The sequence below is a fragment of the Lygodium microphyllum genome, chromosome 24 (genome assembly GCF_053477565.2).
Source record: "Lygodium microphyllum isolate KBCC chromosome 24, Lygodium_microphyllum_v1.1.10, whole genome shotgun sequence".
NCBI lineage: Eukaryota > Viridiplantae > Streptophyta > Polypodiopsida > Schizaeales > Lygodiaceae > Lygodium > Lygodium microphyllum.
In genome coordinates this window covers 107,583,507-107,597,442 of record NC_141158.1, presented here as the reverse complement: position 1 = coordinate 107,597,442, position 13,936 = coordinate 107,583,507, and the positions used below count along the sequence as shown (strand labels likewise).

Genomic DNA, 13,936 nt, shown 5'->3' with positions numbered 1-13,936 from the left:
TTCAAGGAAAACAAATTACATTGCATGGTATGCACGCTTCCAATAATTTTCCATTGCTTACTCATACTCAAGCTAAACGTGCATTACGTAAAAGTAGCAAATATTATTTAATATGGGTGAATGAACTTCAAGCTAAAGAAAAACCTATGCATCCTAGGCATACACAATTTCTTGCTCAATTTAAAGATTGTTTTGCTGATGATTTACCACCTGGACTACACCTTCACGACCTGAAGATCACAAAATAGATTTAATTCTGTCAGAGAGAGAACTAGGGAGAGATAAAGAGGAGAGAGAAAGAATGTAGAGGAGAGAGAAAGACTGCAGGAAGAGAGAGAAATAGAGTGATGAGGAGAGAGAAAGACTAGAATTGGAGAGAGAAAGACAGGAAAGATGAAGAAACCATGGAAGCTTGGAGCAAGAAGGGAGAGAAAGATTGTAAACGTATTGATATGTCAAAAGATGTGGAAAATTACAACTTATCTCCTTATATACCAATGTCAGTGTGACATGGCATATTATCAACATTTAAACTATTTCCAACTTCTTACAATCCATCCCTTCCCAAAAGTTTTTGTCCTCAAAAACAAACCTAGAAACAAACTAAAGAGGAGATGGATAGAACAGAGTACTACTCTATACAGCATTACAAGGGATAAAAGAAAAGATTACCTAATACTCAATAGTAGTACTAATCTATACAGGAGGTCAAAATCAGCCTGTAACCTCCCGGATCAAAAGGAAAAGTTGTATCTTTGCCATGCATAGGATCAACTTTCATAAGATCGAAATCAAATACTGCTGGAAATATGATCATCATGATAGTACTCACTAACAAAGTCTCCATTGCATGATGGTCTTCCAAGTCCACACGCTGTCCATAATCTGCCTTCTTGAACTGAACTTCTTGTTGTTGAACTTCTTGTTGTGGACTCATACCAGAATGGTCTTCAACAAGATGTTCTTCATCATCTTCAACAAGATGTTCTTCATCATTTACATCATAATATTCGAATAACAAGATTATTTTGGCAGACCTTGCACTACATGTGGCTTGGTGGTTACAAGATAGTGGCTTAGCACAACGATAGCATAAGCCCGCAGCATGCAATTCCCGTATTGTATCACTAGTAAGGTGTCTAACACGTTTAGCTTTAGATAGCAATTTACACACCTGTTCATCACCATTAGTCAGCTCTATGATATTTTTGACATGCTGCTCATAGTCATCTTGCTGCTCATGCATAACAGATGGCTGTCCATGCTCATCATGTACAACAGATGGCTGTCCATACTCATAACCATATTGCTCATGCTGTCCATACTGCATATGGTGATAATAGTCCTGCTGCACATCAGAGGGACAGTTAGGTTGAGCATATGCAGTTGTTTCCACTGCAGTTTGCTGCTCACATTCATAAGCATGTTGCCTTTGATCATTGATCCCACTATATTGGTCATAATCACTTGCTTGTTGTTGATCAAAGCTAGAAGTGTACTGATAAGCATAACCATTTCTGTTACATCCATAAGAACTATTTTGCTGAAGAGATGGATACTCATAAGCATAAGCATGTTGACCATAATAACCATTCTGCTGCCAAGGTTCAATGGAATGATACTCTGCATTATGATATGGTACATCATATTTATAAGCATTAACATGCTGTCCAGATGTACTTGCATACTGCTCATATTCATTTGCATATTGTTGTTGTTCATATTCATAAGATGCATGTAGATCATAGTGTGTACCATCAGCATATACATGCTGTCCATAAGCATAAGCATTTGATCCAAGTGTACCATCAGCATATTGATGCTGGCCATGAACATAAGCATTTGATTCAGGTCCTATTGTTTTTTCCATAAGTGCAATACACTGTTGAATCGAAACTACAAGTTTGTCAATATTAGCTTTTGTTTGAAGCTGATCTTGTACAAGTTTGTCCATTTTAGCCTGTGTTTGAAGCCAACCTTGTCCAATTTTGTCCATTTTAGCCTGTGTTTGAAGCCAACCTTGTCCAAGTTTGTCCATTTTAGCATGTATTTAAAGCCAACGTTGTTCACTAGAGCTGGAACTATTGTTCTTAGCTGCTGCCATTCCAGTCAAGTTGAAGAGATATGCCCTCTCTGTTTAAGAATTTCCAGAACTGTCCACAGTAAACTGCTAGTGAACTGCCGGTACCAAATAGGCTCTAGCTCGAGAAATATGTGTCCAAATGAGACGTTTGATGGTTCCACTCGAAGCTTATGATAACTAGTATCACTTCCAGTTGTTTCTTTGTCGTTAGAATGATGCTACTAATTTTTGTAGCAACTTTTCCAAAGCTGTCCCTGTTTGGACTGCACCCTGTTTTGGCCCTGTTCCAAGTGTTTTGAGTACTTCTTGCATACTGTGGGAGTTCAATCAATTGTTGAACACACATCCATAAAGTTGACTGGCACTGATTGACCAGGACTATTGTCAAATATCTCTGTTGTTCTCACAAGCCTCAAGTGCAATGTTGTTGCTGCTGAGGTTTGGACTTACAACACAAGGGTAGCATGTGTAGTCTATGTAACTGACGAAGTTACTGGATCTCAGGAGCCATTGTCCCTGCAACAGCTGTAGCAACAACCAAGACTCAATGTTTTTCTAAATTTAAAAGTAGATATCAGAGAGTCCACTTAGCTCTTCTGAAATATCCAAGTTGCTTCCAATATCTGGGGTAAATGATTTGTAAGCTACTGCTCCTTCCAATATAAAAAACGCACTGCATTAGCAAAACACAGCATGATCCTGGGAGCCATTGCACCTAATTTCCCACAGATTTTATACAGGTGAAGTAGTTTCTTTGTGGCAATAAGAGCGACAGACTTCATGTTCAGCCAAGATTTGGCAGCAGTAACTCAACTTTAACCAGTAGCAACGGTGCCTGTTTTAGCTAAGTAGCAGGAGTAATCTATCAAGAATGATATGGCCAACAAGGGCTATCAATAATAGATGAACTATAGCTCATTTTGACCACAATGAGAAGAATGAGCAGCAGCGGATAATTTGTTGAATAGTAGTACTTTCAGATCGAAAATTGTGACCATTCAGATAGTGTGAACAGCAGGAAGTTCACCAGAGTCGGACAGCAAAGAAGTAGGGAATTTCTCACGGATGGAACTGGATGTCCTCCTACACGCTGCGGAATGCACCATTGTGTCACAACTGAGCGATGCATTTGCCACTGATAAAGGCTTATCTTCTGACCCTGTCTACACTCTCAAAATGTGCATGACTGAGCTAGATGAGTCCTGTGCTGCAAAGTTCATCAAAGAGAATCCTGCAACTGCTTAAGAGATGACCTCAAGCTCTGGGATTTCTACCCTGCTTAGCACTCTGGGAGCACTGGTGTAATGCACAATCCTGAGACCCACCTCCTCACGTGCAGGAGTTATCGAGATCCCCAGAATTCACCAGGATTCAGCCCCTTTTATGAGCCCATGATTGAGATTGCACGATAAAATGAAGGCCTGATTTTTGCAACACTCTTCTCAGGTTAGAGACACAGAGGCCATGGGTCGAGGCCGGCAAACTTGTCCACTCCTCCTACATTGATGACGCCGCCTGTCATGACTTGAAACTCTTGTGCAGCTCACAGAAGAAAGGGCTTTATGCTATTTTTCCTGTGTCAACATACAAATACAACATGCACACATACTCACCCATATGTAGAAAGTATGTAGAGATCGAGGTTCCCATATTTCTGCTTGCTCGGATGGGGTATCCCTCAAATCAGGGTCTGCCCTTGTAGGATAACAGACATCTTTGTGAAAAGAGCTATAATCTCTTGCCAATCAGAGAAGCTAAAGATACCAAATAGACACAGAATTTCTTCATGGCCTTAGAGTGGGCTCTGCTAATCTATGTGGTTGGAGCAAAAGCCATTATGTTACTGATGGTAACAATGTCAGGCCTTGGAAGGTTATGAAAGGGCATAATTGTGGTATCCAAGAACTCTCTGCAGCCCCTACTGGCCATAGTGCCATTTTTCCTATTCCTCCTGTTGGACATCTATTGGTCATAGTGCCATTTTTCCTGTTCCTCCTGTTGGACATCTATTGGAAGTACGAGCACAGCTTACCGACTTGCTGTGGGCTAGACTGCTCCCTTGCGGAGCAGGCAAAGCGCTCTAAGTCAGTGATCAAGAGTGAGAGGAATGTGCTTCTTGTCCTTGCAGCATTGGTCCTGTACTGGCTGCTGTATAATGTCACACACATGCTTGTGTAGCTCAAGAAGCTCAACCAGCAGAGGTGAAACAGCTGAAGCAGAGGAGTTGCTCATTTGACTAGAGAACTTTCCCACACATGCCTGCAAGCTTGTCAATGATTTTAAAAAAAAAGACCTCGAAGGGCAACACCCTGGCCAGGAATGAGGACACTGAAGGCTTTCGAAATGGTTTTTGTTAAGTCAACAACAAGTGGATATTTCAAGTCACCCAAACCTCCAAACTTCCTATTAGTCTGGATCCATGCAAGGTGGGAAAACACACTATCAATAGACACACCAAGCACTTCAGTGTTCAGCTTCTCAAACTCTGCATAACGGTCACTGAAAGTAGTGATTTCTGTGGGGCAGATGAATGTGAAGTCAAGTGGGTAGAAGAAGAGCACAACATACTTCTTGCCCCTGTAGTCAAAGAGTTTCACGTTGATGAATTCCTGATCAAAGACAGCTTCTCGCCTTCCTGCTTCTGTCAACCCTGGCGCATTGCAAGGTCCTCAGAGGCACTATTGCTACAGGCCAACCAATGCAGTAGCAACATCCACAAGGGTTTTTCCTGGTATTGGTGACATGCTCCTCCTGAACTGAACCCAAGCTAATCGAGTACTGCAGTGATGCGGCCATGGCAGATCCTTCTTGCCTTCCTACTTCTATCAACCCTGGCGGCAGGAGTGGGAGTGCAATGTGGTGGCCTATGATGAGAATGACAAGCCTAAACTGTTGAGAGCTCTAACCCTTGGAGATGCACTTTCTGATCTACCTGCCATTGAAAACTATGAGTCACGAGATGAGTGATGTGGCCATGGCAGATCCTTCTCTGTGTTGTTGTCTGATTCCTTTGTATCCTCACTCGTTCATGAGTCTTGTGCCATCTTTTCTTTCCTCCATTCCTTATCCGCAGGTTTCTAACCCTTCTGCCTGATTCTAGGCCGATCTTCTTGAGAGAACCCTGACGTTTGCTTCGCAGGCCGCACACCAGGTGCGTGTACCTTGTGCTTTGTGCCTGCGTGGCCTACTACCCTGTAGGTAGGCTTCGTGGAAGGCGATGCTGCAGTAGTACGAGCCAGCTGTTTTGTCCCTCGAGGTAGGTAGCTGCCTATCTACAATGCCAAATGGGAAGTTCCATGGCGGCTCCCCCTTCTTTGGTGTAGATGGATTGCCTCTGTACCACTACACATCCAAGGGACTATCCACCACAGATGCAGGCAGGATTGACGCAGCAAACAATGCACGTACAGAACCAACAAAATCCATTCGGTTGTTGTACCGAAGATTGTGGAGAATTCTATACTCTCAAGCCCGCCTCCAAAAGGGGTGGCACTTTCTGCATATCAACATTTGGAGAACGTTCGGAACTTCCTCGTGGCAGTCGAGGAGCTAAAGCTGCCATCATTTGAAGCGTCTGATTTGGAGAAGGAAAGGCTGACGTTGCAACACGAAAGAAGCCATGTGCTCCCTTCAGTAAGATGAAGATTAGATAGCAAGGAAGATAAAGCTCTGAATACTGCTATATGTGGTGCTTGATCTGAAGCTTAGCAAGCAGGGAAATGTCCCATGCTATCCATTGTAGCAGAGAGATGAAGATCGTGACAAGAAATGAAGTAGAGATCTTGGTTGCACCATGAAAGCTTGAAGAGAAGCTTGAAAGTTGAAGAAGAAGAAGACTCACTTTTGGAGAGTAACCCCATTTAGACCTCTGTCAAATTCTGTAGTGACCTCCTTCACCCAAAACCCCCAGTAAGGTTTCTTGAAACTGACAAGAAACTAAATGTAAAGAAGAAGAGAGAAAGGAAGGATCTGAAAACTAGGCTATGATACCACTTGTCAGAGAGAGAACTAGGGAGAGATAAAGAGGAGAGAGAAAGACTGTAGAGGAGAGAGAAAGACTGCAGGAAGAGAGAGAAATAGAGTGACGAGGAGAGAGAAAGACTAGAATTGGAGAGAGAAAGACATGAAAGATGAAGAAACCATGGAAGCTTGGAGCAAGAAGGGAGAGAAAGATTGTAAATGTATTGATATGTCAAAAGATGTGGAAAATTACAACTTATCTCCTTATATACCAATGTCAGTGTGACATGGCATATTATCAACATTTAAACTATTTCCAACTTCTTACAAATTCCTGGTACACAACCACCATGTAAAGCACCATATAGGCATAACCAAATTGAACAGAAAGAAATTCAAAATCAAATTGAGGAATTGCTTAGCAGAGGATTAATTAGACTTAGTAGTTCTCCATTTGGTGCACCTGTTTTATTAGTAAAGAAGAATAATAATAATACTTATCACATGTGCATTGACTATCGTGCCTTGAATAAAATTACTATTAAGAATAGATATCCAATTCCTAGGGTAGATGATCTTATGGATAAATTACAAGGTTCTGCTATATGTAGTAAGATAGATCTTAAATCTGGTTATCATGAAGTAAGATTGGATAAATCTGATATATTCAAAACTGCATTTAGAACACAATTTGGAAACTATGAATTTCTAGTGATGCCTTTTGGTCTAACTAATGCACCTGCTACATTTAGTTGCATGATGAATCACATATTTCTGAAATATCAGCATTGTCTTATAGTATTCTTTGATGATATATTAATATTCAGTAAAAATGAGAATGAGCATTATGAACATCTGTCTTTACTTTTCAAGTTGTTAAAGATAATCAATTGTATGCTAATCCGGAAAAGAGTGAATTATTTCAAATAGAAATTGAATATCTAGGACACATTGTTTCATCAGAAGGTATTAAGGTTGACCCTAAAAAGATAGAAGCAATTTTAAATTGGCACATACCCAAAAATGTGCATGAGTTACGTTCTTTTCTAGGTCTTGCTAGTTTTTACAGAAAGTTTGTGCGAAATTTTTCATTACTTGCTTTACCTTTGACTAAACTTTTAAAGAAGGGTATTGCGTATAACTGGTCTGACAATCAAAAAAAATCTTTTGATTTATTGAAACATGCATTAACCCATGCTCCTGTATTACAACTACCTGATTTCAATAGATCATTCTTTTTAGTAGTTACTGATGCTAGTGGATCTGGAATAGGAGCCATCCTTATGCAAGATAATCATCCCATAGCCTAATCTAGCTGTAAACTGAAACCATCTGAACTTAAATATTCTACATATGATAAGGAATTGCTAGCTGTAGTACAAGCCTTACGTCAATGGAAACATTATTTAATGGGTTCTGAATTTATGATTAAAACTGAGCAACAAAGCATTAGACATCTTCTTAGTCAACCCCAAATATCTGACCGACATATTAAATGGGCAGCTTTCATTCAAAGTTTTCATCCCCTTATACAATATCAACCAGGAAAAGAGAATGTAGTAGCCGACGCTTTAAGTAGAAGACCGACAATTCATAATATTTCTGTGATATCATTTGATTCCCTTATCCCTATGAAAGATACTTATAATCAGGATCTTGCTTTTCAAGCTGATTAGAATAAATTAGTTACAAATAATTGGATTCCTATTGATTCACTGTCTTACAATAATGGATTCATGTTTTATGAAAAGAGATTATGTGTGACAGTTCCATTTAGATCATTTGTTTTGCATGAGATTCATTGTCCTCCATATCAAGGTCATAAAGGTATTATATCTACTTTGCGTACATTGACTGAAGATTTTTATTGGCCACATATGGACACTGATGTATCTAGTTTTGTTTCTGAATGTTTAGTTTGTCAAAGAGTTAAAAGACACCATGGTAAACAATATGGTTTACTGATGCCATTATCTATTCCATCACGACCATGGGAACAAAATTCTATGGATTTTATCACTGGTTTACCTAACACTAAAGCTAACCATGATATGATTTGGACTGTTGTAGATAGGTTTAGCAAACAAGCATATTTTATTCCATGCAAAAAAAATTTAACTGCATCTCAAGCAGCTCAATTGTTTTTGAAAACTGTTTTTACTAACCATGGTTTACCAAAAGTTATTATTTCTGATCGTGATTCTAGATTTTGTAATAATTTTTGGATTACTTTGTTTGCTAACTTAGGAACAAAGATTGATTTTTCATCTGCATTTCATCCTGAAACAAATGGTCAAACAGAAGCTACTAACAGTACTATTTTAGATCTTTTACGTGCTTACACTATTTCTAAACCAAACACATGGGATACACATCTACATTTACTTCAGTTTGCATATAACAATACACCACACACAGCTACAAAGAAAGCACCATTTGAAGTTATTTATGGATATAGATTGCCTACACCTGTTGCATCATTATCAAATAAAATTCAGACTGCTGATGATATTGCTAACATGCACGCTACTATTTTTGATGAAGTTAAAGATATGATTGCCAAAACCCAGCAATCATATACAAAGCAAGCAAATAAGAAAAGACAGGCCATGAATTTCAAAGTTGATGATTATGTTTGGTTACGCATAGAAAAACGTAGATTACAAAGTGTAGATAAACACCCAGTAGTGAAATTAGCACCTAGATTCTATGGACCATTCAAGATCATACACAAAATCAATGACAATGCATTTAAACTAGAACTACCACAACATTGGAAACTTCACAACACCTTCCATATCAGTTTATTACGACCCTTTAGAGGCCAATTACCTGTACACCCTGTCTATGAAAACCCACCTTTGTTAGATGAAGAGACTGAAATCCTTGAGCCTAAAACTATTATAGATACTGAATTCATGACCACTAGAACTGGCCGTAGATATTCTAGATATTTGGTCAAGTTTAAAAACCATCCTGTTGAAGAGGCCCAATGGATGCACACTAGAGACTTAAATGCTTTCCCCACTCTGTTAGCTCCACATTGAGCTAATAGCAATTGAGGACAATTGCTATCCCACCCCAGGGGTATGATGCCAGGAGGCACATTACACGGTGGATTCCGTGCCAGGGTGAATTCCGTGAGGTTTTACCGTGGATTCTGTAAACTTTTATTACCAGGGCTCATACACAAAGTGGATTCTTTGTGCGAGAAGTCAATGGGGACGCCTATCCTTTTCAGGCGTTTTGTTAATTTTATGTGTACATGGGTGATTCCATAGCGGGTGATTCTGCAAAATACATATTTAATTAATAAACGTTTATGAGTTTAGAGTGCGCACTCGTGATAAATTAAGGTTAGGATTGATTTCTAACCAATTAATTTATTTATGTAGCTGAAGACTGCTAGGTATTCACTTTTGTCGGTTTAATTGTATTATTTTACTAACGATTGTGAATGCTTCAGTTGATGTGTAGAGATAGCAATGGTGGCAGTGGAAAGCATTGGAGGATAGTGTGTATTCAAATTTATCATCAATATTTTGATGGGCGCATACCATAGGCATAGCGCCTATATTTTGTTGCACCTATTTATCAAGGTGTTTGATATTTATTTATTATTTCTGTATGCGCATGGGCGCACGATTTAGATATTTGTATTTGGACATTGTATTTGGATTCGCCCAACTTCTTGGCGCCCATTAGCTTTAATTCTCTATTTGGCACAAAAGCAAACTCAAAAGCTAAAGCGTGCTATTTTGTAATTTGGGCTATTATTTGAGCTTGAAGATGATTAATATATGAAATACATGCTTTGTGGAGCGCTCATACAAGGCATGGGGGAGATTGCACCCAATTGGTCTCTTATTCATGTCATGCAAGCTTTCTACATTGATTGGTGTGCAAAAAGTAGAGTTCTTTTGTTCTTGGGGACCTTCTGACTCTCACTACGCGCGCTTACGGCATCCGATCTATGTACCATCTGTGCTTACGGGATTTTGGACATCTCTTCCTAGAGCTTCTAGAGCATATATCTTTGTCATATCTCTCACACAAAGCCACTTATGGGCAAACATAATCTGTTATTCTCAACACCCCCCTCAAATGATGAGTCTTTGCCCTTGCTAGCTTTTGCCCCCCCTACATGTGAACATGGACCAAGAGACTAGCTCTTTGGTAGCCTGGTCAAGTTAAGGCTTGAAAATTTACATATTTGGTAGAGTTTTTACATCCAATATAGGAAACAAGATCCACTACGGGAGATCCACTATGGGAAATTCTTTGTTTGGTTGTAGCAGGGGAAAGTATTTTCTTCATGCTCCTTTACTTTTGTCGTGCTTTTTATCCCTTTTGTTGATGTGTGGTACATGCTTTTACTAATGGGTACATGGCCTTGTCTTGACAAGCTCTCTTTGACATACATGGCATAGATCTTTGGATACATAAATTTTAGGATTTTTTGAGTAGTGCAATGACTTGTGCATACAGGATGGATACATATTTCTTTGGATAGAATTGGGGTTTGGAGTACATTGACATTGGACATTTTAAAGTGATGTAGGCAAACCATTTCAAGTGTGGGAAGATTTTATCAATCGGCTTTTAGCTCAATGTCAGTGTCTAATCCCAATGTGTTTTCACAAGAATATGCTAGTAGTGATTTGATCAATAGAGTATTTTCATATAACGACTCTTTTGTGAATTAGTGTGAACTACCTATTAGAGTGAGTACACCAATGAATTTAGACACTTAACGTTTAAAAGGATGAAGGAAATCACAATGATGATAAGCATGCTTTAAGAAGTGCTTGAAGCTCAAGGTGTATTAATTGAAGATTTGCAAGGTCTTTTAGAGGAGTTGTAGACTCATGTGAAGCCTATTGATATGGCAAATGATCTAAATGCTATAGGAGGTTTAAATCCTTTGCTAAATTACTTGAAAAATTCCAAATACTTTGATTAGATCAAGAGCATCTGAAGTTATTGCCACTATGGTGCAAAACAACCCTCAATGTCAGTAACTTATTATGGATTGCAAGGACTTTGAATCCATCATGTCCAATTTCATGTCAGATTTTGACCCAACAGTGCACACCAAGTTGCTTGTTGCTTTATCATCTCTTCTTTGGAACAACAAACCTAGTATTGTGGCCTTTCACTTGGCAAATGGATATGCTGGTCTTAAAGAAGCTCTTGTTTCTAAAAACCCAAGATTGCAACAGAAAGGTCTGCAAGTATTGCATTATCTCTTGTATGAGAATCCTAATGACAGTAGTGTTGCAATGGAGCTAGGCTTTCTTAGGTTGCTAACAAGTCTTGTGAACAGCACTGATGCGGATATTCGCCAAGGAGCCTTACAGAGTCTCATGGAGATTGATTAGACAGGAAAGGCCGTTTAGAAAATAGTACTCAACTCAAGCAAGCTTTGGAGTCCCAAATTGAAAAAAAAATACAACTTATGACACCTAAAGAGCCGGTTACAGTGAAGGAAGAGCGTGCACTGCTAGATTCCTTGTGGCAAGCATGTTATGATGAGCCTTCCTCTACAAGGCTATAACACAGCTTGTTCCAGTCGCGGTGCAAGTAGTCAAAAAGGACTTTGCCCTTCGAACAATCCCAATCACCACTCCACTAAATGCTCCAACTGCACCTGCATAAAGGGTGTGATTGACTATGCAAGAAGCCCATCCCTAGCTCCTGGTGTAGTTGAGAGGTCTTTCCTTCCTTGAGCTCCTTTGCCTTGTGCAAGACAATAGATTTTGATGGCATATACAAGGAGAAAAATCAGCAATGCAGATAGTGGTATTCAGGTATCACGAAAAGGAAAAGAGAAGGTAGATCAGCCCATGTTTGATGTGAATGCAGGTCACTCTTATGTGGATGGTGAATCCAGTGGCTCAGAACAGAGCATTATGACCGGTATAGTCTTGTCACCCTATTGTGACAGTGTTGTATCCACTCTTGATTAGTCAATGCAAGTTCTCTTGTTGGTGGATTGAGTGTTGCAAGCAATCGTTGATGGTAATGGTTGCTCTGACTCATCAGAACACATGGAAGCTGCTTCTTGGGAAATGTACCCATGTCTACAAGGATGTAGACACGTGTGAATACTTTGAGTTTAGCATCCAATTCAATTAAGCATTCTGCGACACTTCTATGTTCAACGAGGGCTTACTCGGTTGCTATCTTTTGCAAGGTTCTAGGAGTTTCCCTAGGCTTTAGCATAGCTGGGGGCTCAGGCCTAGATGAGCAAGATTGGTCAATGCTATACCATGTCAACAATCATGGACCTAGAACTAGATCTACTATGGTGGACGCAAGTCAAACGCATGATACATTATCAAAATGAGGAATAGTAACTCAAGTGAATTAGGTTCCAAGATAGATTAGATTGGAATCATAAACACAATCTTGAGTGACTCGAATTGATTTGTATCATTACGTTGAAATGAGTGTCAAGTACATGCCTTTATAGCTTTTTGGGTAGCACCACTTTTCTTCTCTGTGCTTATGGGATTTTGGACATCTCTTCCTAGAGCTTCTAGAGCATACATCTTTGTCATATCTCTCACACAAAGCCACTTATGGGCAAGCATCATTTGCTATTTTCAACATAAAGACTATCCAATAGAAACAAATTTTTAAGCCTTTGGATCAAGATTCTTTTGCAGCTCATCTAGCACATGAACATATGCAATATAGCCAAACACTTTCAAGTGTGACACATCGGGCAGGGGTCATCCCATGAACTACAGCTGGTGAGAGTTATGTTCATAATATAGACAGTAGTATGAATAGCTCTAGACCAAAGACGTTTTGGCATATTCTTTTCAGCCATCAATACCCATGCAACTTCTGCAATATGTCTATTTTTTCTTTCTATAACCCCATTTTGCTGTTGGGGTATACCTACAAGTAAACTGTCTCTTTATCCCATGAGACCTCAAGAAGCCATTAAACTCATTAGAAGTGTACTCTCTCCCTCCATCTGATCTCAAGCACTAAACTTTCAAGCTTTTTTTTGTTTTAATAGCTACCTTGAAAGATTTAAAGTGCTCAAGTACATCACTCTTTTCCTTCATGAAATATACCCAGAGCTTCCTTGAACAATCATCAATAAACATGACAAAGTATTTGCTACCACTAAGAGATACATTTTGTATAGGCCCCGAACATCAGTATGCACAATATCAAGTATATTTTTGCTCACATCTCTGTCATGTGAAAAGGGTTGTTTTGCTTGCATACCAAACTGGCAACCTTGTAACCAATCCTTTGGACTGGATTAATTTCAACCTTTGCACATTTGCATGCCCAATACGTTTATGCCATATTTCCTTATTTGCAATCACTCCTTTTCCTTTAGCATACATAACAACATTCATTGCAGAAATTCTAGGATCTAAAGTGAACATGTGTCCAACTCTAGTTCCTTTTGTGACCAACCTGCACTTATCATTAAAATCTTCTACAAAACAATCTTTTGCATTAAATTGAACCTACAACCCTTGCTCTACCATTTGGTCAACATACACATATAATACATCTAACAAACTCTTTGTTTGGCCATCATGCAAGGATAAGAGAAGCTTTCCAATGTGTGAAATTGGGTGGCATGAATCATCACCCATTTGCACATAACTTAGATTTTGTAAGTCGTGCATCTCTCCAAATCATTCAACATGACTGGTCATATGATTAGATGCACCTAAATCAATATACCATACATCATCATGTGTGTTGTGGTGTGTCCATTGAAATGTCCTCCATCAATTCTACCATGTGCTTCCATGAGCACATTGTGCATTTCGTATTCCCAGACACATCTTCTCAAAAGTCCATCCTATCCTACTCGATATAATTGATTGGCAATCAATTGATAGGGTTGGATCT

At 39.3% G+C, this 13,936-nt stretch overlaps 1 protein-coding gene and 1 pseudogene across 1 annotated transcript; one reads left to right on the top strand and one right to left on the bottom strand.

Annotated features, from left to right (window-relative positions):
- Positions 1–655: 655 nt before the first annotated feature.
- Positions 656–2,080, bottom strand: LOC148015499 (uncharacterized). The gene is made up of 2 exons (XM_087665598.1): positions 2,020–2,080; positions 656–1,977 (listed from the first exon to the last, which is right to left on the bottom strand). The coding sequence occupies exons 1-2, from the start codon at positions 2,036–2,038 to the stop codon at positions 692–694; spliced, it is 1,305 nt and encodes a 434-aa protein (XP_087521724.1). The 5' UTR covers positions 2,039–2,080; the 3' UTR covers positions 656–691.
- Positions 2,081–5,360: 3,280 nt separating this feature from the next.
- LOC148015498 (hsp70 nucleotide exchange factor fes1-like) lies at positions 5,361–11,600 on the top strand (annotated as a pseudogene).
- Positions 11,601–13,936: the final 2,336 nt, after the last annotated feature.